We start from the raw sequence: 26,994 nt of genomic DNA, 5'->3' as shown, positions 1-26,994 counted from the left end.
GCATAGTAATGTCTCTGCTTTTTAATAAGCTGTCTAGGTCGGTCATAACTTTTCTTTCAAGAAGCAAACATCTTTTAATTTTATGGCTGCAGTCATCATCTGCAACAATTTTGGAGCCCCCCAAAATAAAGTTTGTCACTGTTTCCATTGTTTCCCCATCTATTTCCCATGAAGTGATGGGACCGGATGCCATGATCTTTGTTTTCTGAATGTTGAGCTTTAAGCCAACTTTTTCACTCTCCTCTTTCACTTTCATCAAGAGGCTCTTTAGTTCTTCACTTTCTGCTATAAGGGTGGTGTCATCTGCATATCTGAGGTTTTTGATATTTCTCCCAGCAATCTTGATTCCAGCTTGTGCTTCATCCAGTCCAGCATTTCTCATGATGTACTCTGAACATAAGTTAAATAAGCAGGGTGACAATATATAACCTTGACATACTCCTTTCTTTACTTGAAACAAATCTGTTGTTCCATGTCCAGTTCTAACTGTTGCTTCTTGATCTGCATAAGACTTCTCAGAAGCAGATAAGGAGGCCTGATATTCCCATCTTTTGAAGAATTTTGAAGTTCAAGCTAGAATCAAGATTGCCAGGAGAAATATCAATAAGCTCACATATGCAGATGACACCACTCTTATGGGAGATAGTGAAAAGGAACTGAAGAGCCTCTTGATGAAAGTTAAAGAGGAGAGTGAAAAAGTTGGGTTAAAACTCAACTTTAGGAAAACTAAGATCTTGACATCTGGTCCCATCACTCCATGGCAAATAGATGGGGAAACAGTGGGAACAGTGGCTGACTTTATTTGGGGGACTCTAACTTCACTGCAGATGGTGACTGCAGCCATGAAATTAAAAGATGCTTGCTCCTTTGAAGGAAACTTATGACCAAGCTAGACAGCATATTAAAAAGTAGAGACATTACTTTACCAAAAAAGGTCCGACTAGTCAAAGCTATGGTTTTTCCAGTAGTCATGTATGGATGTGAGATTTGGACTATAAAGAAAGTTGAGCGCTGAAGAATTGATGCTTTTGGTGTTGGAGGAGACTCTTGAGAGTCCCTTGGACTGCAAGGAAATCCAACTAGTCAATCTTAAAGGAAATCAGTCTTGAATATTCATTGGAAGGACTGATGCTGAAGCTGAAACTCCAATACTTTGGCCACCTGATGTGAAGAGATGACTCATTGGAAAAGACCCTGATGCTGGGAAAGATTGAAGGCAGGAGGAGAAGGGGATGACAGAGGATGAGATGGTTGGATGGCATCACCAACTCAATGAGCATGAGTTTGAGTAAGCTCTGGGAGTTGGTGATGAACAGGGCATCTTGGGTGCTGTAGTCCATGCGGTCCCCAAGAGTCAGACATGACTGAGCGACTGAATTGAACTGACTTCTTTAAAAACAGAATGAGTACAGATGCTTCAGTCTAAATATGAGACAGCATGAGGACTAGCTAACGGAAATTACCCCAGACCATATGTCATCTCTGAGTGGACTTAAAAATGGTTCAGCTCTCTCTTGGCAGATGCAACCTTCTACCAGGGTACACAGTATGGTGATGGGGACAGGAGGTGAATTTGAGCCACGCTAATCCCTGCAGGGAGGTGGCTGTGTCTTCCAATTCTCCCTCCTTTTCTCTGGTACTTGTGACGTAGATCTGATCTTGGATTTGTCATTGTTAACTAAGGGGAAAGAGGGCTGAAAATAAGGAGAAAATAATGAGAAATTAAGAAAACAATAGTTGAAGAAATAGGTGAGGGATATTAAGAGGTATAAAATTTCAGTGGGAAAGTAAATGAGTCATGGATATCAAATGTACAGGGCAAAGATAGTCAGTAACTAATATCTTATATTGTAATGATTTATAATGGTGATCATGTTTAAATGAATAGAAATATCAAATCACACTACGTTGCATGTGTGCTGTGCTTAGTCGCTCAGTCATGTTCAATTCTTTGTGACTCCATGGACTGTAGCCCACTAAGTGTTCTGTCCAGGGGGTTTTCCAGGCAAAAATACTACACTGGGTTGCCATGCCCTCCTATGTTATATAATAGAAGTAACTTAGTGTTGCAATTCATTATACTTCTAAAGCAAACAAATCATAGAAAGGGAGATCAGATTTGTGGTTACCAGAGGTGGAGTCTGGAGGACAGGTAACTGGATAAAAGTGATCAAAAGGTATAAGCTTTCAGTTATAAGATAAATAAGTGCCCGGGTTATAATGTGGCTTCCCCCATGACTTAGTGGTAAAGGATTCATATGCCCATGCAGATGCAGGTGATGAGGGTTCGATCCCTTGGTCAGGAAGATCCCCTGTAGGAGGAAACGGCAACCCACTCCAGTATTCTTGCCTGGAAAATCCCATGGACAGAGGAGCCTGGCTGGCTACAGTCCATGGGGTTGCAGAGAGTTGGATGTGACTGAACGACTGAGTATGCAAACACACTCAAGGACAGTGTATGACATGTAAATGTAATTAACACCAAATGTGTTGAGTAAATCCTAAAAGTTCTTATCACAAGAAACATATTTTTGTTTCCATTTCTTTAATATTGTGTCTATATCAGATGAAAGATTTTCACTAAGTTCTGATCATCATTTCATGGGGTACACAAGGCAAATCATTCTGATGTGACAAGTGATTTACACAATGCTATATTCCAACTGTATTTCAGTAAAACTAAAAGAAAAAAATAGTGAAAGTAAAGCAAAACATTGTTTTCACCCCTGGGATTCTTGATTTAACTAGCAACTGTTAATACATGGAGAACATATGTAGATCAGTCACCCATAATTAGCCCTACTTGCAGTTGAAATAAATAGATATTCACCAAAAGTTCAATATAATTATATTTTTGTTATAAAATATTTTTAGATGTTTATGGATTAATTTTATTAATATTATTCTCAAGAATGGAAACTTTAAAAAAATTATTTCTGGGTACGTGAATATATACAGAGTGACTAGATGTAAAGAATGTGATAACAAAAATAATTCATATCTGAATCTGCAAGTACATACGACATATAATACCCAGAACTCTGTAGAATCATTAATACCCATTAATACCCAGTCATATAATACCCAGAACTGTCTGTCCTCATTGCATTTAGAATCCATAGTAAAGAACTTAAAAAAATATTTTTAAAATTGTTTACTGCTAAATTGAAAGCTAGACATGTTAACTTCTAAGAGGCTAAAAATTTACAGATGTACTGGTATGTTAGTATCAGTAAGTGGCAACTTAACTGAAATAAAATTAGAGTCGTATAAATGACTCGTTGGTAGATTAAGCCTTTATTTTATTTGAAATGGTTGCCGTGTATGTCTCATGTTTTGATGGAGGAATAAGGCCTCTTTGAAAATGGATCCACATTAGAGATGTGTATGGTTTATTTTTTTTTTAACTTGCATGAATTCTGCTAGTAAGTCATTTAAAGAAGAACAAAAATAAAATCTTATAGCTAGAATATTTTAGTTTGCAACTCACAGTTATTAGTCCTTTCTGGTAGATTCACCTTCTGATAGATTCATCTTTAGATTTCATAGAAATATGAACTCTTTCATGTGTAAAATATTTTTTAGTTTAATATTTGAATTAAAATTTTAATTACAATGACAAATACAAATAATATGAACAGCATTTCTTAACAAACACAATTGACTGTTGTCAAGAATACAACTCACATGATGGTAATTGAATGACATGAGGCTATTGAAGTGCCACTGATTAGCTGTAGATATTCAATGAGACAAGGGCATGTGTTATGTTTACAGAGACATTTAACTTGTCATATATTAAATGGAGTCTGGTTAAGAGAACTTTTGCTAAAAATTTAAGTGATCAGAGCCTAACAGGAAGACTTTAGGGATTCTAACTTTAGTATATTTTATTGGGTATTTTTGCATTTTCATTACAGAAGTCAGACTCAGTAAATCAAGAATGAGAAACAACAAAACGTAACATAACTAGGAAGCTTAGGAACTTATCTTTCAGAAACAACTGGACCCAAGATCTGAACTAAATTCACTGTGATTATTTGTTTTAGTCCTTTATTCAGTTTTGCTTTCTCTTCATTTTCTTCTCTACCATGGTTCCCATATTACGGCAAAAAATAACTACAGGATGCATTTTCATTACAGCCAACAATCCCTGTGAAAAAGTCCTTTTTCTGATTGTTCCAGGAAAAATCTGGTATGATTCACTGCTAAGCTTGAGTCTCATGTGCTCTCTGAACAATTCACTCTGGCTAGGGTTGGAATTTATTGTTCAGCTGGATCTGGATCACAGTCTTGCCTCTGGAAAATGGTAAAGTCCTCCTAGAACTACGTGGAATGCCAAAGGGGTTAAGTGTGTTTCTACGGTGCTGTTGAGACAACAAAAGTACATGCTTTATCCAAGTGGAAGTGTGGTATTACACAACGTTCTTTAAAGCGTTTGTGCAGCACTCAGGCAGAAGTCGTGAAAGCGCCACCTCCAGTGCGGTCCAGCTATGCTTTGTCTTCTCTGCCTTCACGGTTCCAAACCACTTCTGCTTCTGCATCCTGCTATAACCTCATAGACCTGTCATTTCCTGGTGCCTAAGAAGAGGTATTGTGCTATTAGGTTTGGTTCTTAAAATTACAAACTTTCCTCTAAATTTCTCAGAGGCCATGTTTCTGGCGATATTGCTGCATGTATTTATATTTGCAACTGCCTTCATATTGCTTCACAAAATGTAATCCCCTGCATGAATTTTCTGAAGTCACTAAAATGATTCTTGCTCATTCTTTTTAAAAGAAGAACCTTGTAAGCTTCCATAGTTTCAACAAAGCAAAAATCTGTATCTATCACCTAGACTATCTCTTGGACTGAGTGTTACTGGAAGACTTTTCTCATTTTTCTTTAAAGCAAGTTACTCTCTTGTATTGTGTTGGCCAAAAAGTTTGTTCAGGTTTTTCTGTAACAGCTTATAGGAAAACTTGAATGAATATTCTTGCAAACCCAAAACTTAATCTTCTTGAAGAACCATATCAGTGCTTTGAGATAATAATCTAATTTTAACAAGTTCATACTTTTTTTTTTTGGTAAATCTATTTTTCATGACTATGTGTGAGTTACATATGCACAACCTCCTATATTCTTTTGGGACAATAACCACATGTTTAGTTTTGACTCTTTAAATATTAGCACTACTGAATTTATATCAGTGGTATTGTTACACATTTTGGATCCCAACCAACTGTTTATTCAAGATTTCCCAAACTACTAGTTAATCACAAAATGATCAGGTCTTCAACTTCTGTGAAATACAGTGGATATTTACATTGCTTGTAAAAAGAAAGAAAATTAAGACTGGTGGGGGCTTAATCTACCTGTGACTATAGTATTCTTATTTCCTATTTTAATGTTTTTGCATGTCTACAGCCAATGACAACCACATGAGCAATTACTCGTAAGTCCATATGTTGTTTTTCAAACTTTAATAAAAGTGTTATTTATATATTTTTATTCAATCTAGGACTTTACAAGACTTAGAAGTTTCAGATAATAGTACTCCATAAAAGTCCTTTGTTGAAACAAGACAAATCTTGGATCAGTAGAGCGCAGACATGTCGAACCTGTTTCTCTCCTGATCTCTTTAGGCTCCCACATTTTACAGAAGCATTTAGGAGATAGTTACAGCTTGTCTGGAAAATTCCATGGAAAAAGAAGCATAGTGGGCTACAATCCACTAGATCACAAAGAGCAGGACACAATTGAGCAACTGAGCACACACACTCATAGAGCAATGAGATTAATAATTGCCCTGAGAAAAATATGCACATATACGTTTATGCTTAAAGGCTATAACAGTTCTGCCTGAAGTTCTCGAATGGCATGCTTTCATTTTTTGAATTATGCATTATTTAAATTTTAACCATGTTTATGAGGAAAATGCCATTTTCCAATGTTTATTTTAACATAAAGCAAATTCTTCACTCAGAAAGTTTGGATAGGTTTTATACTAAAATACCGTGTACCTAAATTCTATTTTAGACAAGACCGTTATTGAACTTGAGAGATTTCCTTCTTTTTACACATACTATATTAATATTAATCCACTTATGTTTGCTTGACAAATATTATTTTAGAAAATGTTGCTGAAACCTATCTGGAAATAATATTTACCATAAAATATAAAGTATAAATCAAATTTGGGTTGCTATTCAAGAATGAATGATGTGTTTGAATAAGGTGACAATAATTATTCAAGTATTTTACACAGAACAATTTTATATGCTTAAGCAGTTATTCTCAAGAAGTACTTTGGCTCCTTAATTTATTCATGCATTTATGAATATTTAAGACATAGTTTTAAAGAGTAGAAATATAATATGTAATACTTGGACAAATCTTTCAATCATGAAAGTGATATAAATAGTTTTTAATGTGTGTGAACCTCAAGAATATTACTTAACAAACTACCTCAGCCACTCATTCACCTGGGATGTCTTTGAGAAGAAAGTGATATTTTTATCATAGGGAGCACTGATACCTTATATTTTGTTGTAATGTTCTCTTAACTAGAATAATACAGGTTTAAAAATTATTTATTGTTAAATAAGTGGTAAGAGATGTAAAAAATAAGTTAGTTAAAAATATAACATTTTTAATAGTTCATTTACTTTTATTATATAATGATGTTAGAAAAGATATGTCAGCAATAGAAATAATTTGAGTAATACTCACCAAGACAAAAATCTTCCCTTCCATTTTGTATCTTGCATTTTCCTGTCTGTTTTTTTTTTTTTTTTTTAGAAGACTGATCATATTTAGTGGCAGCTTCTTCTAGAATATTAGTGAGATCCTTGCTGATACCAGAGGTACATGTAATAAAAATGTGAATATTTTAACATGCCTAAATATAGTTAATTTGATTAAATTTTCATGGAGTAGATTATACCAACGTTGATGCTGTTATTCAGTCTCTCCAATGTTCCTTTCAGTTCAGTCCAGTTCAGTTCAGTTGCTCAGTCATGTACGACTCTGCGACCCCATGAATCGCAGCACGCCAGGCCTCCCTGTCTATCACCAATCCCGGAGTTCACTCAAACTCACGTCCATTGAGTCAGTGATGCCATCCAGCCATCTCATCTTCTGTCATCCCCTTTTCTTCCTGCCCCCAATCCCTCCCAGCATCAGTCTTTTCCAATGAGTCAACTCTTAGCGTGAGGTGCCCAAAGTACTGGAGTTTCAGCTTTAGCATCATTCCTTCCAAAGAACACCCAGGGCTGATCTCCTTTAGAATGGACTGATTGGATCTCCTTGCAGTAAAGGGACTCTCAAGAGCCTTCTCCAACACCACAGTTCAAAAGCATCAATTCTTTGGCACTCAGCTTTCTTTATGCTCCAACTCTCACATCCATACATGACCACTGGAAAAACCATAGCTTTGACTAGATGGACCTTTGTTGGCAAAGTAATGCCTCTGTTTTTAATATGCTGTCTAGGTTTGTCATGGCTTTTCTTCCAAGCAGCAAGCGTCTTTTAATTTCATGGCTGCAGTCACCACCTGCAGTGATTTTGGAGCCCCCAAAATAAAATCTGTCACTGTTTCCATTGTTTCCCCAACTATTTGCCATGAAGTGATGGGACCCGATGCCATTATCTTCATTTTTTGAATGTTGCATTTTCATTAGAGATTGAATTAAACACATAGATACACACATAAGATTCACATATATGCAGTATGCAAGAAGATCATTCTGTCATTTTTGAGAATGTAATGTAAATCAAATATTTCATTTGGTAAGCAGATTGTTTGAAATACTAAGGAAATAGGAAAAATATGGCAATTTAATATAATACAGAGGTGTTGTTTCAAAAGATTAGGGAAAAGATAGTTTATTAAATGCCTGATTGTTGGACAAGTATTAAAATGAGACAAATGCATTCAGGTGGATTAAAAGCCTCTGTGTAAACTAGGATGTCATAGCACCATTATAAGGGAACACTGGCAAATTTACTTCCTAACTTTTGGTGGAAGACGCTCTTTTAAGCATGGCTAAAGAAACATGTAAAATATCTTTTTGAAACTAAAATTTCAAAATTAAAATTGAAATATTAATCCTAGAATAATAAAAATTCAGTATTCTGCATGGCAGTGTGATTCATAGGTATTAATACATAAAAGCAAGCTGATAAAAATGTTGTACACCTGAGAAAAATGATTTCTAATATAAAATGGCTCTTAACCAATTAATTGTAAAATCTCTGGTGGGTAGAAAGAGAGGGAGAGAAAATGAAGAAAGGAGAATGAAAAGACAATTCTTATCATTCACCTTTGCTCATCGTTTTGAAAATTCAATTTTATGTAATTGACATTTTCTATTTGATTGACAATCATTCAAAATTTCATTAACAAAGATTTTCTAGGATTGGAAAACAAGAATCTTATGTGCTTTTAGGTAGGCATATCACTTGGTTCGACATGCTTCAAGACTAATCTGGCAAAAATCTATAAAAACATAACAATCTTTATATTAATAATTTCTACTTCTAAAAATATATACTACCAGTAAATGTGCACTTGTTTATTCAAAGATATATGTGCAACAATTTTTTTTTGCTTTAGAAAGCAAATATCCATCAATAATGGGCTGGTTAATAAATTAGGGAACATTTGTATAATGGGGATCTTCCCAATATAAAGAATGAAGCATATACAGATGCATAATGTACAATCATAAAGTACATTATGCATCTGTATATGTACAAATAAATGTACAAATGCATAATGATATACAAGATACACTGAAAAGTGAAAAAGGGCCAGACAGTGGGTAATTATTACTTTGTATATAATATTTATATTTGATACAGCTAATTAAATATTGATATGAATTTGTAAATATATATTTAATATATATTTAAAAGAATAGCTGCAGAAGAAAGATAATCTGGGTTTCAATCCTGCCTGTACGCTTTCTAATTGTGAGGCCTTGAGTAAATCATGTAACTTCTCTGTGCCTTATTTTCTCCTTTGTAAAATGGGGTAATAATCACACTTTGAGCAGAGGGTGTTTTTTGTGTGTTTGTGACTGCCTGGATAGGGATATCTCAATTTTATTAATCTTCTCAAAGAAACAACTTTGATTTTCATCTATTTTCCCTGTCATTTTTCTGATTTCTTTTTCATTGACTTGTACTCCTATCTTTATTAGTTCCTTTCTCCTGTGTATTTTGACTTTAATTCAGTCTTTTAGTATCTTAAGCCAGAAGCTGAGGCTACTGATTTGAGATTTTTTTTCATTTTTAATATTGCCACTTAATGTTATTCCCTCTAAGTCCTGCTTTGGATGCTTATGCAAATTTTGGTATGTTACTCTTTTTGTTTTCATCTTTCAAAATGCTTTCTAATTTTCTTTATTTTTCCTCTTTCACCCATTCCTAGGAAATATGTTATTAAACTTAAAAATATTTTAGATTTTGCAGGTTAATAATTTTAAATTTAATTTTGTTTTAGTTAAAGCACATATTTTGTATGATTTAAATATCTTTAAGCTCATTATTGAGAGCCTCAGATATGCAGATGACACCACCCTTATGGCAGAAAGTGAAGAGGAACTAAAAAACCTCTTGATGAAAATGAAAGTGGAGAGTGAAAAAGTTGGCTTAAAACTCAACATTCAGAAAACGAAGATCATGGCATCCAGTCCCATCACTTCATGGCAAATAGATGGGGAAACAGTGGAAACAGTGGCAGACTTTATTTTGGGGGGCTCCAAAATCACTGCAGATGGTGACTGCAGCCATGAAATTAAAAGACACTTACTCCTTGGAAGGAAAGTTATGACCAACCTAGATAGCACATTGAAAAGCAGAGACATTACTTTGCCAACAAAGGTCAGTCTAGTCAAGGCTATGGTTTTTCCTGTGGTCATGTATGGATGTGAGAGTTGGACTGTGAAGAAGGCTGAGGGCCAAAGAATTGATGCTTTTGAACTGTGGTGTTGGAGAAGACTCTTGAGAGTCCCTTGGACTGCAAGGAGATCCAAGCAGTCCATTCTGAAGGAGATCAGCCATGGGATTTGGAAGGAATGATGCTAAAGCTGAAACTCCAGTACTTTGGCCACCTCACGCGAAGAGTTGACTCATTGGAAAAGACTCTGATGCTGGGAGGGATTGGGGGCAGGAGGAGAAGGGGACGACAGAGGATGAGAATGGCTGGATGGCATCACTGATTCGATGGATGTGAGTATGGGTGAACTCCGGGAGTTGGTGATGGACAGGGAGGCCTGGCGTGCTGTGATTCATGGGGTCACAAAGAGTCGGACACGACTGAGTGACTGAACTGAAGTGAAGCTTATTGAGACTTTTTATATGGCCCAGAATAAGATCTATGTAGTATGTGTTCCATGCATACGTGTAACCAATGTATATTTTGCTATTATGAGGTGGAATATTAGTTTTAATTAAGTGTGGGATATTTTGGATGTCATTTCTTAAAGTGCTCGCTCAGTCTTTTTTGGGTATGCAAATAACATGTACTAGATGGATTAAGCCTGTCCCATGGCTCAATGTGCTCTGTTCTCTGTGTGTCTGTGTATACATGTCTGATCCTCTTTTTTTTTCCTTCTCCACTTCATTTTGGATAATTTCCATCATCATATCTTCTAAGTGACTAATCATTGTGTCTGTAGTGTCTACTGTGTAGGTTGTGTATTTTTCATGTCAGATACTTTAGTTCTCATCTCTAGAAATTTGATTTGCTTTATTTATATTTTCCATTTTCCTACTTACAAATGTTCTCTTTCTACTAGTTTATGGGATGCATATGTAACAAAGGTTCCCTGACACTTTCTTTTCTCTTCTGGGATTCATATAATGCGTATGCTGTACTATGTGATGATGTCCCGCAATCCGCTACGTTGTCTTCACTTTTCTTACTCTTGTTTTTTTTTTTAATCCTTTTTCTTCTCCTTAATTTCTTGCTCTTAAGCCTCAATAATTTTCAAAGTCCTGTCTTCAAGTGTGCCGATTCTTTCTTATGGCTAGTCAAAAGCTAAGTCCCTACAGTGAATTTTTCAATTCAGTTATTTTAATTCTTCAGTTCTAGAATTTTTATTCAGTTCCTCTACAGAATTTTTTTGATGTCAATTATTTACATGTCTGTTCTCTCTTTTAATTTACTGAACCTATTTATGATGGCTATTTTAAATTCTCTGTTAATTCATATTTCTTCATTTCTTTAGGATCATTTTCTTGTGATTTAATTTGTTTCTTTGAATGTCCCACATTTCCCTGCTTTTTGTATGTCTAGATATCTTCTGTCAGAACTTTGGAATGTGAAAAACCATTCTTCTCCCAGTCTTTGTGACATAGTTCTGCACAGGGAGGAACTTCTTCAGTCAGCCTAGCTAGATATTCTAGCGATCTCTGAAGCCTTTTCCGGGAATGCATTTCCTCTGGTCTTGTGTGTTTAATCTCCTTGTTGAAGAGGTTTGCCAAGTCCCAGTCAGGACTGCTGCATACGGTCTGTATGTCGTACTGCAGACTCTGGGACACGCAGGGAAGTGTTTGTTCTCAGTGGATCTCAACCTGGCACCCTGTTCCCGTCAGTGCTCAGTTTCAGACAAGATGCAAATCAGGCAGCACACGGAAAAGCCGGAGCGGTGATGCCTGCCTCACTCTTCTCTCTCCCCTGAGGGAGAGGCCACAAGCTGTTTTGGACTTTGCTGCACCACGCGTGTTCTGGGGAACATGCTACTCAGCTCTTATTTGTTCTCAGAGGTCCCCAGGCATCTAGATAAAGCTCTGTCTGTGCTCTCAGAGAAGCAAGGCGGAATCCAATGGCTCAGGAAGTTCCCCTGAAAGTTCAAAGCTTTGGACATACAATCCAGCCTTCTCTCTCCCTCCCTGGACAGAAATCAGAAGCAGTAATTTTCTCCTGATCCTGTGGAGTTGTGCTGGGGGAGGGAGTGATGGGGAGACGATGACAAGTGTGTTCCATGGGTGTTTTTTTAACCAGCTTTGATATGGCTGGTTTTGTGCTTACCTGGCTGACAAGAGACTCTTATTTAGTTTCTGGACTTCTGACAAATAGACTTGGTCTATGGATTGGTGTGGAATCACTGTCTCTGCGAGAGGAAGGAGGGTCTTGGGTTTGTTATTATACCATGTTGCTGAAAACCAACTTATTTTTATTCTGTAATTATGGTATACCTCTACCAGAGATCACATTATAAATCAGTTGCTAAAAACATTTATTTTTAAAAATGTTTTATCTAATGTAATAATGAAATAATATATAAGCAATGTCTACATTTATTATATACTTGTATACTGAATATTACAAAGCATAATTTATACTTACAAACATTGACTGTTATAGTCATCAAGCTTTTCCTATATTTTGCCAGATTTTTAATTCAGAAGCAAACAGTCTTTGCATATTTTCAACCAAAGTTAAATATTATAGAGTTAATGAACTCATTTCCACTGGCTTTTATAAAATTAGCATATTCCACATCAGGAACAGTTTCTAAAGTTATGAATTTTAGTGAAGAAGTGAAATGACGTGAAAGTCGCTCAGTCGTGTCCAACTCTTTGGGACTATATAGTCCCTTGAATTCTCCAGGCCAGAACATTCCTGTCTCCAGGGGATGTTCCCTTCTCCAGGGGATCTTCCCAGCACAGGGACTGAACCCAGGTCTCTGGCATTGCAGGCAAATTCTTTACCATCTGAGCCACTCTGGGAAGCCTGAGAATACTGGCGTGGGTAGCCTATCCCTTCTCCAGCAGATTTTCTCAACCTAGGAATCAAACTGGGGTCTCCTGCAATTCGGATAGCAGGCAGATTCTTTACCAGCTGAGCAATCAGGGAAGCCCCTTGAATTTTAATGGAAGCATGATATAATATATTCAATGGATTATCATGTTTTATTTAAGCATTTCCCTATTGATTTTCAAGTTGCATAAAATATATTTTGTGTATACATATAATATGTACAGTTTTGTCTACTTATATATTTAAATACCTGATTATTTCCTTAAGAAAAATTCTTACAATTAGATCCATTTCATCAGTGTGTCTAAAATGTTAAAGAATTTTGACACATGCTGTAAATTTATTTCTTATAAAACCTCAAACACCTTTTCCTTTCATTTAGACCATTAGTGTATTAAAAAAAACCCAGTGTGCAGGAGAATAATATATAGTATATAACGGAGGATGTATCATGTATCAGAGGGGAAAGGCAAGTCATTTTTAAAATAAAAATGTTATTAGAAAAACAAATTTGTTAACTTATCATGTTAGAATGTATTAATCAGCCTCTACCAGTTCTAAAATTCAAACATGGCATAGGGTAAGAATTAGGTTTTGGGTATATTGAATATATTTGATAAAATAAAAAAGGAAACTTTGACAAAAGTGTTAGAAAATAATCTGCACACATGGGAGGAAGTTCAATAAGCTATTTAACCTGAAAGTATGCTACAGAAGTTACTTAAGATGGAAATGGACTATAGCCTGCCACCTCCTCTGTCCATGGACTTCCCCAGGTAAGAATACTGGCGTAGGTAGCCATTCCCTCTTCAGGGATCTTCCCAGCTCAGAGATGGAACCCGGGTCTCCTGCATTGCAGGTGGATTCTTTACCCTTTGAGACACCAGGGAAACCCAGTTATTAACTTGAAACTAGAAATAGCAATAATGGGTACGGGTATGCAATTTATATTGAGTTGTTTAACATGTGAAAATAATGTGATTAAGAGGAAAAATAGTTTCAGAGGAATAAACAAATGATATTGTAAAAGAAGATTAATTAAAAAGTTTATAAAATCTAATTTAAACAATAATATTCCATTAAAAAATGAAAATAGGATTTATCACATTTTTTAAAGTTGTTTGAAAAATGTTAAAAATAACAAATTCACACTTTTTTCTCATCATAATAATGTATACAAAAATGAAGCTGGATCATCAGTAACACTAGTCTAGACTACATTAAGATATACAAAGTGTAATATATCTTGAAATAAATTAATTATTGTGAAGTTAATGAGGTAAATCATTATTTCAAGCAATGAATAAATTTAATTATCATCTAGGTATAAATGGTGCCTAGGTATAAATTATAAATGCATCATACTATTCATGTTCTTTCTTGACCAGTCCATTTAGTACATGATTATTCATCTCTAATACAATATTGCTTAAGTAATTTAACTGAAATCAATGTAGATGATTATGTAGTGTCAGAATGAAGTTGCTAATCAGTGCATCCTTGTGAAATGGACAATTACAATGATTATAATTTATGGTTGAAATATTTTAATATGATTGTCAGGTGAAAATGAAGAAACTGTTTAATATGAAAATAATTTTCTTCTATTAATTTAGTGATATTTATAAAGTACTCTTTCTTGCAGATTAATTTAGATTAACTCTTCAGTCCTCTAAAAAACTCTATGAAATAAGTTCATTTTGCCATTTCAATTGAAAATAGAATTTGATTCCAAATGTCAGGCTAAACACAGACATGTATGCATGTGCACACACACACACACACACACAGATATGCAACAAGATTCATCACAGTGCTAAGCAAAAGAAAGAATAATGGTATCCATGAATCGGAAATATTTTTGGAAGATGACAAATTACATTTTTTATGTTATTTGAAATGTTTTTTTTTTAATATTTGTTTGCTTAGCATATAGTCAATCATTGGTAATGTCACTTAAATTCTTTGGTGATCGACCGCTGCTGCATAGAAAGAAATATTCTGGCACTTGACCCATATTTGCTTACTTACGACTACTTTTGTGGAATAAAAATTCTAAGTATGGTAATTATGAAGCTTGATTTATTCTGACTGTGGAACCGTAAATGTAAGTGACCTTCCATTAAATGTTAATTCTTTCTACAAAACTTTCTCTGTTGTTACATTAATAGCAATGCTTCCATTTCTTAAGCCAACAATTCATAGTTCATGTAAGAAACAATAACTGTGTAAACTAATGGGAACCATGACTTAAATATACATATAGTTATGTTTATAACATATGTATATATAAATATAGTTTAATACTATGGTGGCTATAATTAATGAAGCTCGTTGGCTAATGTATCTAGTAATACATATTTTATTAAGGGCTCAGTTTCCCTAAAATAGTATTTTCATATCTGTGGGACTCTTTTGAAACCTGGATACGCATGAATTTATTCAGAAAGAATTTTTTCCTGGGGATTTAGAGTTGCAAAACAACTTTATAATTTAAAAATCAATGGTTGGTACCTTATAGATGGTGTAGACATTACTCCCAATACCATGAGCTATGGTTAAGAATTTTCAGACAGATTTTCTCTTTTCTTTTTCCAGTCAAATAATACCACAACTAGAAGAGGAAAATATCTTCAGGAACTCTCTCTGTAAGGTGGGATTTTTCCAGTTCACCCCACAAGAATATTGCTCTTGGGGGTTTTATGAAGGAGGATGTGCATGTCTGATCTCTCAGACAGACTTTGCCACTGGCTCTAGGGCTTTCTTAATCCTGTGACTGCACTCTCTTTTTATTTCTGGCTTTTGAGGTTGGTGTTTTTGTCTGTTTGTTTTTGCCTAGTACCACCTCATATACTTAAAAATATTTCATCCAAAATTTTTAGTCATGCTGCTTGGTTTCATGAAAACTTAAGGCACCATGCTATGAGCTTCCTCTTGTGCTCAGTTGACTTTTTGAGAAAATTGCAATTCAATATTGAGATGTTGCATTTGTCCATAAAATATTTATTGAATGGCCACTTTGCAAGTAGGTGCATGAATGAAAGATAAAGATCCTTGTCTTGATGGAGCTTGCATCCTAGTGGTTAAAGGACATAACACACAATAAGCACAAGAAATAAATGAGTGAATTAGCATGTTAGATAATAACAAAACCATGAGGAAAAAGAGAATAGGGTAAGAGAGCTGGAAAAGAGAGGGCTAAACTGTAGGATGATCTATCACAGTAGACTTCATTGAGAGGGAGAGATCCGAACAAAGATGTGGTGAGTGTAGGTGAGTGTGTCTTGGCTATCTGGCTGGGCATCAAATCCCCATAATCTCTTCTGCCCTGACTTTTAAAAGGCTCTCAGTTCAGTTGAATTTCTCAGTCGTGTCCAACTCTTTGTGACCCCATGGACTGCAGCACACCAGGCCTCCCTGTCCATCACCAGCTCCCAGAGTTTGCTCAAACTCACGTTCATCGAGTCAGTGATGTTATCCAATCATCTCATCCTCTGTCATCCCCTTTTCCTCCTGCCTTCAATCTTTCCCAGCATCAGGGTCTTTTCAAATGAGTCAGTTCTTCGCATCAAGTGGCCAAAGTATCAGAGTTTCAGCTTCAGCATCAGTAAAAAGCTCTAAGCAACAATATTTGTCTTACCTTGGAGCATGGAATGGGAGGAAAAGGGAAAAAGGAGCAAGAATGTGGAGGAGAGAGGGTTCAGGGAATCTAACATCAAGTCTGGACCTTCTTCATTTATCTTAATTTTTAATGAGCAACCAATCATATTCTGTTACTTTCTGTGAAATGATTCTATAAATGTATTGTATTAGTAAATTCTTTTCTTGGAGAGGCTTCCCTAGTAGCTCAGACGGTAAAGAATCTGCCTGCAATGCAGGAGACCTGGGTTTGATCCCTGGGTTGGGGAAGATCCCCTGGAGGAGGTCATGGCAACCCACTCCAGTTTTCTTGCCTGGAGAATCCCCATGGACAGAGGAGCCTGGCAGGCCACAGTCCACGGGGTCAACAAAAAGTCGGGTACAACTAAGCAACTAAGCACACAAATTCTTTTCCTGGAGTAGTTTCTGAGGCATGTTCAAAATTTAAAATTTCTTCCACCCATATTTCTCTGAATTTTCTCTATCAATAATTAATATAACCTTTTTTCCCCCAAATCTCATACTTGTGAGATTAGAGAAATGCTCACTTATTTTTATTTCTATGTAATGTGACAAGTATTTAACTTGCATGAGAGAATTTTACATATAGTGCTCATACTTTAGAATAATGACCTATTTTAACCTGGCATAAATTCAGAAGGTGTAGTATATTAGGAAATTAGTCAGTGATCAATTTTTCTGACACATATTTCTATTCAATATTTGCTTCCACTTAGCCATAAGTATTCTTAAATGAGTATAAATATAGATTTTCAAATAATAAAGAGGTAGTGTTTAATATTGGTTAAAGTTTCCTTAGTATGGACCCTTACAGAAATACTCAGCATTTGTAAATACAAAGTCGTTTCTAACCAAGATTTTTGTTAGCAACATTGCAACAGCAAAAAAGTATATTCATAAGGAAAACATGTTCAAAAATATTTCCCCAAATTTAAAGTAAAGTTTAAAAGTAGCACTTGCTAGCATTTGTTTCTTTAATATTGTTGTTTTCCTAGTAATCAAGTTTTACAAGAACTGGTATCCATTCAGCTAATGTGTGTTCTGCTAGAGGTGCATCAGTCTTACTGATCCTCTGATACAAAACTGTGTTTTGGTCTGTTAGGCTAATGGACTTGAGCTTATCTTAATTAAGAAGGTGTCCTTTAACAATCTTTCTAATCACTAGTTCCCATCTAAACTGAGACCTTAACTGTTCCAGTGCCGATTCTAATAGCCAGCTGGGAATTATCTTTCTTATTATGACTTCTTCTAACTGACCTGAAAATTGGAATAAAATTATTTTATTAGATTTTTTTTTTTACTATTCTCTGGTATATATAATAAACAAGAAGAAGGAAAAGAACAATACCTGATGTTCCCTTTCTATGAACCCTTCTGATTTTCTTCCCTTTCTGATTTACCTTTACGATAAAATCAGGTTTCCTCTTTTCACAATGATCTAATAATTTCAGGTTTTAGAATATGAGTGTGCGTTTTGATGAGGCTCTTTAAAGCCTAAGTTTGAAATACAAATAAACTTTATTTCCTGAATATTACCTTCAAATAATAACGAATAAAATTCCTCCTATGTAGTCCATGACTAAATCTTTCCACTTAAAACTGTATTATAATCCTTTGGATATTTCTATGTTGTTCATCACTTTCTGTGTAACCCAAGAGGAAAAGGTATGGAGATGGCAACATTTATCTTGACATCAATGGCGTAAGTTCTTTGCAATGTGAAGCAGGATCAAAGGCTGAACAATTAAAATTAAGAAACACAAGAGAGAGGTGTTAAATCTTTACAGGCAGTAGGTGCAATTCTGTTCCTAGTCAAATAGTATCTAAAATTTCTTATTTAAGTGTAATGAGATGTATTTTTGTAATGTTATTAAATTCAGCCTGCTTACATAGATGAAAAAGGCTTTGCTCTGTTGTCTTCATTAAGATAAACATTTTCTCTGATTAGTATAGAGACTATAGACAATTACTCAGGCAGCAACTGTCCCCTCTAAGGAGGGAGGTTGCCTCATAGGTTTTACTGCAGTGGTTCAGCTTTTCCGTTGTTGCCTTTAATACAAAGACAAGCTGATCTCCATTCTCTTTGATATTATACACGCTTCTCTATATTCTATATAAGGCTTGACTTTCAAGAAAAGATTTATGATAGTGCTGCTCGAAAAGTTAAGAATGTGGGCTTCTTTAGTATCGGCTTAAGTGTATCCTTCTCTTAACTATAACATTGCCAGAAGACTCTATGCTTTTCTTTATGTATATTGATTGATTAAAAGAAGTAAAACAATGTCTGCTATCATACCACATTTTGGCAAAAGGCTACTCTTTACTTTTTTTAATTGTTGTGTCTATGAAAAAATTCCCATGTCTATACAATTTACACATAAGTCCATAGCTGTATTATGCTCTGATGTTTGAAGATAACTTTATACTGTTATTATTTAATAAACAATGTATAAAACAGTAGAAGAGTTACATAAATTTTTATTCAAGCAAAATAAATGACTTGTGACAAATAACCTTTTACTTCCTTTTTTTATTATACACTTTGAGCTCTGAAGCTCTAAATGTTAAATATTCACAGATTTTTCTCCGTTTTTTCTTTTTTGAGACAGTTGTTAAATCACTGGCAGTTTGAAACAAGTCATGGCATGAATATCTGCACCATGGAAATCATCAAATGCTACAACTGGGGCTTGCCCCAAACTCCTCTTCCTCTCCTCCACCACACAGTTTACCAGCAAACCGTACCAAATTCTTGTCAATGTTTATTTCTATTTTAGGTGCTAGCATAAATATCTGACATAAATTTTTCATATAACAAGCATTGCCTGTATACTGTCATTCATTAAGAAGTTTACTATTAATAGTTGTTGATTTAAACATGCCAACTTTTGTTGTCCTAGTAACTAAAATAATATCTTCTAGAAAATTATGTGTAACAGTGAATTATCTCTTTTGTTTACAGTGATCGTGGAAAGTGGAAATATAATCTCTTTTGTGGCTTATATTAATTCTGGATATTGTAAGATTTATAGAAATATCATAGGATTTTCAAAACCACAATCAAGAAAAGTGGTAAGTTTTAAATGTATGTATTCTTTTTAACTGATTAACCTACTTTAAAAAATAGGAGATATTAAACATGTCTTTCTTGTGTTTATTGGTCATTTATTATTTGTCTTGTGAAACAGCTGTTCAATTTTTTTAACTAATTTTCATTGCATTTATTTTCTTCTTGTTACTGAGCTATAATATGTAAAATAAATTGTAAGTTATGTTGAGTTGTAAGACTTAGAAATGACCTAGAAGCACATTAAAAGATTCTTGACATTATTTATCAAAGAAATGCAGATTAAAACCACAACAAAATACTTTTATAAGCATATCAGATTGGTTAAACTATACTAACATATGACCCAGTAATCCCACTCTAAATATTTACTCAAGAGAAATAAAATATACATTTACCAAAAGTCTTACGTGAATCATCACATGTCAAAAAATAAGTAATAATGTAAATGTCCATTGACAGTGAAATGAAGAGAAACATTGTGGTGTTTACCTTCATTGGAATATCATGCCTCAACCAAAAGAACCTCTGATGCACACAAGAATATGGATGGATCTGGAAGCATTAGGTTGGGCAAAAAAGTGAAACTCAGAAGAATACATTCTGTATGATGTCAATTTTATGAGGTTCTAGAATAGGCAAGTTCTAGTTCAAACCGGATTTAGAAAAGGCAGAGGAATCAGAGATCAAATTGCCAACATCCATTGGATCATAGAAAAAACAAGGGGATTCCAGAAAAATCATCTACTTCTGCTTCACTGACTACGCTAAAGCTTTTGACTGTGTCGATCACAACAAACTGCAAAATTCTTAAATAGATGGGAATATCAGACCACCTTACTGGCCTGAGAAACCTGTTTGTAGACCAAGAAGCAACAGTTAGAACTGGACATGGAACAATGGACTGGTTCAAAATTGGGAAAGGAGTACATCAAGTACATCAAGGTGTATATTGTCACCCTGCTTATTTAACTTATATGCAGAGTACATCATGTGAAATGCTGAGATGAAGCAAAGCTGGAAACAAGATTTCCAGGAGAAATATCAATAACTTCAGCTATGCAGATGACACAATCCTTATGGCAGAAAGCAAAAAAGGAATTAAAGAATCTCTTGATGAAGGTGAAAGAGGAGAGTGAAAAACCTGGCTTAAAACTGAACATTCAAAAAAGATCATGGCATCCAGTCCCATCACTTCATGGCAAATAGATGGGCAAACAATAGAAACAATGATGGACTTTATTGTCTTGGGCTCCAAAATTACTGCAGACAGTGACTGCAGCCATGAAATTAAAAAAACACTTGGTCCTTGAAAGAAAAGCTATGACCAAAGTAGACAACATATTAAAAAGCAGAGACATTACTTTGCTGACAAAAGTCCATCTAGTCAAGGCTATGGTTTTTCCAGTAGATGCATGGATGTGAGAGTTGGACTATAAAGAAAGCTGAGTGCTGAAGAATTCATGCTTTTGAACTGTGGTGTTGGAGAAGACTCTTGAGAGTTCCTTGGACAGCAAGGAGATCCAACCAGTCAATCCTAAAGGAAATCCGTCCTGAATTCATTGAAATGATGGATGCTGAAGCTGAAGCTCCAATACTTTGGCCACCTGATTTGAAGAATTGACAGATTGGAAAAGACCCTGATTCTGGGAAAAATTGAAGGTGGGAGGAAAAGGGGGTGAGAGAGGATGAGATGGTTGCATCACCGACTCAATGGACACGAGTTTGAGCAAACTCCGGGAGTTGGTGATGGACAGGGACGCCTGGCGTGCTGCAGTTCACAGGGTTGCAAAGAGTTGGACATGACTGAGTGATTGAACTGAGCAGAACTGATAATCAGCAGATAGGATGAATTGTAATAATCTTTTTTTTTATATTTTATTTTTTAATTAGAGGGTAATTACAATATTGTGATGGTTTTTGACATACATTAAGCCTGGCATACTGCAGTCCACGGGGTCTCAAAGAGTTACCTCATACAAACCACGTATACTAAGTTATGGTTGCTAAATGGTGTCCTAGGATGTTGAAAAATGGAATTAGTTCAAGGTTTCATAAACATCTTGGTGGATTAAAACATTTAATTTGTAGATCACTAAACTATGATGCTTTCAATTATTTTATATATGCTGAAATTCTCTTATCAATCTATTTTTCTATTTTTCTAATAAAATTTAAGTATATGTATAAATAAGTGTCCTCTTGATTTGCATGAAAATGCTAATTTAAATACCATATACCCAAAATATTTATGAACAGTACATTTCTGGTGGTAATAATATTTATCCATTACGTGAAAGTGATTTCATTAAACATTATCTGTGTCTATTACAGAAAAAAATTCAGAAACTTGTTTATATGGGTAGACTTAACGAGAAGGAGTCTTTTGGTGAGATAAGTGTTCTTCTTCAAGTTCCTTTCACCTGCACAATAGTTACTGGAAAAGACGTTGAGATGGCAATTATTGAAGATAAGGACCTACATGGTAAATACATAAATGCCTTTTATTTCAACTATTCTGCCATTGTATTTGATAAGTTTTTTATAAGAGTAGTTGTATTTCATAGACAAATTCATATACTCAGGTAAGTATGGGTGTACATGTGTTATTTACAGAGAAAACATATATAATCCCATTTATAACTTCATAGTTTATCTACATTAATTGTGCTACTTTTAGAATATATTAGCAATATTTTATGGAGAAGGAAATGGCAACCTACTCCAGTCTTCTTGCCTGGAGAACCCCAGGGACGGGGGAGCCTGGTGGGCTGCCATCTATGGGGTCGCACAGAGTCGGACACGACTGAAGCAACTTAGCAGCAGCAGCAATATTTTAAAAGACTTGAATTGTAAATTACTAAAATCTCTTTGTTAATTCCCTCTATCATTAATGGCAACATTTCTTCCCTTTCTAGATTTTTTTAAATCACTGTTTCTTTGTTTCTTGTTCATGTCAATTTTGTACTATCATCCAATATATAATCTAGATCAAGTGTATATAAAAATCCGTGGCTTGCAGTATTTAAACTTTTATCCTAAATTTAATTTAAAAAATTTTTTATTGGAATATAGCTGATTCACAATGTAGTGCTAGTTTGAGGTGTACAACACAGCAAAGTGAGTCAGTTATACATGTACACACACCCACTCTTTTCTTTTCCTTTTTAGATTCTTTTCCCATATAGGCCATTACAGAGTATTGCATAGAGCTCCTTGTGCTATACAACAGTTTTTTATTATTTGTCTATTTTATTACTATATACCAAAGTGTGTATGTCAGTTCTAATCTCCCAGTTTTCCTTCTTTACTCCTTAAAGAAGTTATCCTTCTTTACTCCCTGGTAACCAAAAGTTTTTACATTTGAGACCATACTTCTGTTTTGTAAATAAGTTTATTTATATCACTTTAAGGACTTCCCTGGTGGCTCAGAGGTTAAAGCGGCTGCCTGCAACACGGGAGACCTGGGTTCGATCCCTGGGTTGGGAAGATCCCCTGGAGAAGGAAATGGCAACCCACTCCAGTATTCTTGCCTGGAGAATCCCATGGACGGAGGAGCCTGGTGGTCTACAGTCCACGGGGTCACAAAGAGTCGGACACGACTGAGCGACTTCATTCTCACTCTCACTCTCATATCACTTTTACTTAGATTCCACATTTAAGTAATATCATGTGATATTTATCTTTCTTTGTCTGATTTACTTCAATCAGTATGACAATATCTCAAGTCAATCCATGTTGCTGTAAATGGCAGAATTTTGTTCTTTTTTATGACTAATAGTCCATTGTATATATGTACCACAACTTCTTTATCCATTCCTCTTTCGATGGACATTTAGGTTGATTCCATGATCTGGTTCTTGTAAATGGTGCTGCAGTGAACATTGCGGTGTATATATCTTTCTGAATTATGGTTTTCTTTGGCTATAGCCTTAGGAGTGAGATTGCTGGGTCATATAGTTATTTTAGTTTCAGTATTTTAGAAGACACACTATATTGTTCTCCTTAATGGCTGTACATTCCCACCAACAGTGTGGGAAGTTTCCCTTTTCTCTACACACTCTCCAGATTTTATTATTTATACACTTTTTTTGATGATGGCCAATCTGACCATGTGAGGTGATATGTTACTATAGTTTATATTTCTCTAATAATTAGTGATACTAAAATTTTAGAATAATCACCCAGTCATGTGTGATTGACCCTCTAAATACTATAAATATTCAAATAGGATACGCACTTGAATTTGAAATATAAATGATAACATTGATTAAAAGATCTAGAAACATAGAAATTAACATAGGTGAGAAATTAACTTTTAGTTCAGTTCAGTTCAGTCGCTCAGTCGTGTCCGACTCTTTGCAACCCCATGAATCACAGCGCGCCAGGCCTCCCTGTCCATCACCAACTCTTGGAGTTCACTCAAACTCATGTCCATCGAGTCAGTGATGGCATCCAGCCATCTCATCCTCTGTCGTCCCCTTCTCCTCCTGCCCCCAATCCCTCCCAGCATCAGGGTCTTTTCCAATGAGTCAACTCTTTGCATGAGAGATTTACTTTAAATAAGCTCAATTAGAAATTTTTCATATTATTTATATATGATTTGGCTGAATTCTCTTTTCTGAATTTCAAGGTTTTTTTTAAATGTTTCTTAGAGAATATGTATCCTCTACCTTTATAACTCTGGTTTTGTTTAGCTTCAAATTCATGTGTCAACTTTTAGTAGGTATCCATTTGAAATTGCATTGACTACTTCTTTCCTTCTATGACATTCACTACCAAACCTCTCAAGGTACATGTCACTTAAGAATATGCACTAACTTCTAATTATATTTACAATAGTCTCACTTGACATAGGCTAGATTTTTCTTTTCATGTACCAATGATATTAACTGATGCAAGTTAAATACACTTTGGACTCTTTTGCTTAAAGTAACATATCACACATGAAAGCCCTTCTTTCAAGCATGTATCAGAATCATCTTTGTCATCTGGCAAACTAAAATTCAAATAGATGTCATAGTTTAAGTTTTATTTGTGTTTTTGTGAGTATTCATATTTTTAAATTCCATGTATTTGTTCATTTGGAACTGATGTTATAAACCTACTGACGTGTTGGGTGACTAATTAAACATTTAGTTTTCCAATAATGCATTTTACAATTCCTCTCCAAATTTACTGTATTTAACAATCTTTAATAGATTGCAACATAATCCACATATGAGAAGAAAACATTATCTCAGGGATATAGTTCACACTCTATTTACTCCCATATAAATTATGGTAAAGAACCAATATCACTTAAATGATCCAGATTATTAACGATATTTAGTAAATACCTAAAGGAAGCAGTGCAGTCACTATATTTTTACTAGTAAGTAAAACAGAGGAGAAGGCAATGGCACCCCACTCCAGTACTCTTGCCTGGAAAACCCCATGGACAGAGAAGCCTGGTAGGCTGCAGTCCATGGGGTTGCTAAGAGTCGGACACGACTGAGAGACTTCACTTTCACTTTTCACTGTCATGCATTGGGGTAGGAAATGGCAACCCACTCCAGTGTTTTTGCCTGGAGAATCCCAGGGACAGGGGAGCCTGGTGGGCTGCCGTCTATGGGGTCACACAGAGTCGGACACAACTGAAGTGACTTAGCAGCAGCAGCAAAACAGAATTCAAGAAACATAAAAGAGTGCATAAATGCTAAATATTATATATGGAGAATTATATATATAAATATATATAATCATAGAGGAAATGTTCAGTAATTAATTGGACATTATTTAAAAGGACTTAAAGTATTTTTTTTTTTCATTTAGATTGTTAACTTTTGGAAAATAGCAAATAACTTGTTTTGTAATCTATGTACATTCTTCTCAGATGTTACCTTAAGTGTCTAAAAAAACTAAGAACAAGATTATTAAGTTTAAGCAGTATAAGTATATATTTTCTTAATATTATGACACTGGGAATTTAGCTTATCTGATTACTATTTTTATTAAGGTAAAATATATCTTTGCCCAGATGCAGAATTTATACCTCAAAGTCATTTAGATTAAAATTATACATACTAACTACCTTAATTTTATTGATATCTGAAATTCTCATCATACCATTAAAACAAGTGTACTACTTTTGTAATGAGAAATAATTGCTTTCATATAAAAAATGGATTGCCACTGTTATTAATTATATCTCATTCGACCATGAATAACTGAAAAACTAGGAGACAGCTATGGATTTAAATGGGCTTTTTCTAAAAGGAAAATTCCAATTTCAAGGTGTCATCAGTACACACTATCTGAACGTTTTTGTTTGTTTTTTTATTAGGAAGAATATCAAAAGACTTTTATCTCTGATAATAATTATTTTAATCAAAAACCTAGGAAACCAGGTTTTTTTTATTTTACCACAGATAGGTCTTTTAGATGTTTTAGAAGCAATGAATGTATTCTTATTGAAAAGATCTCCATCCCAACACCCTCGGTATTTCTCCTCTCTGCTGAGAAACGTTATAACCGGGTGTCTCCTTGGTAACAAAGTTAACCAGAAAAGCTTAGGCTCTTGAATGATTTGCTACCGTCACTATGCTTTCCTTTCCTGTTTGTTTTTTGTTTCTGTTTGATGATAAAATTGTTGTATAAATATACATTTCCCAGTTAAAAATAAGGTATGACACAATAATTTTTGTCTTGAAATCCTTTTTACTCATTACTAATAATGTCAATAAAGAAACATAAATTAATTTGAGGTTAATTTTTATTTTATTTTGGACAAAGTTTTGTGTGAAAATAATGTATTTCATGTAACTTTCTCAGAAACTAATGTAGTAAAACTTCATTTAGTTCATTAGGAATTTCATAAACATATTGAAGAAAAATATATTGTTAACGATAAAACCATTCAAATATTTTAAACATTTTGTGGAAGTAGTTCACAGTTGGGAAATTAAGTTTATTTTATGAAATATCACATATCTTATACATTATATATATGAATAAATGATAGCATTAATCAGAAAACAAGGTTGACCTTGGAATTTTAATTATTTATATTAGCTATTGATAATTTTTGTAAAGTTTATGTTTATTTTGCATAAAGAAGTCAATGTTTTGCTTGGGTATTTTCAATAATTTGTTTCATAAACAAAATATTAAACCATTTCAGTTTATGGTTTTGGGGATGACAGAGTTGACTTAAGTCTGTTTTAAGAAAAGAAGCAGAAAGATCTATAACACTCTATTCTCAATTTTAGACTTGCTGATGCTCTACTTTATAATACACATTAAGCTACTTGTTCTACTCAATGCTGTTCTATCATAAATGTAATCCTTGATGAATTATGCAGTCAGTGATTCAAAGGGTCTGTGTTTGCATTGTTCTTCCATGTCTCTCCACAGGAAGGGATACTTGTAAGTAGGATTATTTGCTATTGGTGAAAATGATCTTACACAATTTGGGCACATTTAGTTTAAAAAATTTAACTATAACCATTTTGCATTCTCCTTGCATAAAGAATT

General features: G+C 34.6%; 1 protein-coding gene across 3 annotated transcripts in view; it reads left to right on the top strand.

The window, feature by feature from the left end:
* The window catches only part of CNBD1 (cyclic nucleotide binding domain containing 1), a 496,885-nt gene that overhangs the window by 365,770 nt on the left and 104,121 nt on the right, over nt 1–26,994 (top strand). For all 3 annotated transcript variants that reach the window (XR_009740949.1, XM_061439433.1, XM_061439432.1), the window contains 2 exons: nt 19,375–19,484; nt 21,814–21,964. Coding sequence is in view for 2 of the 3 variants with exons in the window: in XM_061439433.1 (XP_061295417.1) it covers nt 19,375–19,484; nt 21,814–21,964 (261 nt within the window). In the remaining variant the exon portion in view is untranslated. The remainder of the gene's footprint in view (nt 1–19,374; nt 19,485–21,813; nt 21,965–26,994) is intronic.

This window comes from Bos javanicus, chromosome 14, assembly GCF_032452875.1.
Source record: "Bos javanicus breed banteng chromosome 14, ARS-OSU_banteng_1.0, whole genome shotgun sequence".
Classification (NCBI taxonomy): Eukaryota; Metazoa; Chordata; class Mammalia; order Artiodactyla; family Bovidae; genus Bos; species Bos javanicus.
Note: the sequence above shows the minus strand (reverse complement) of the source record. Positions and strands in the feature narration are given on the sequence as shown.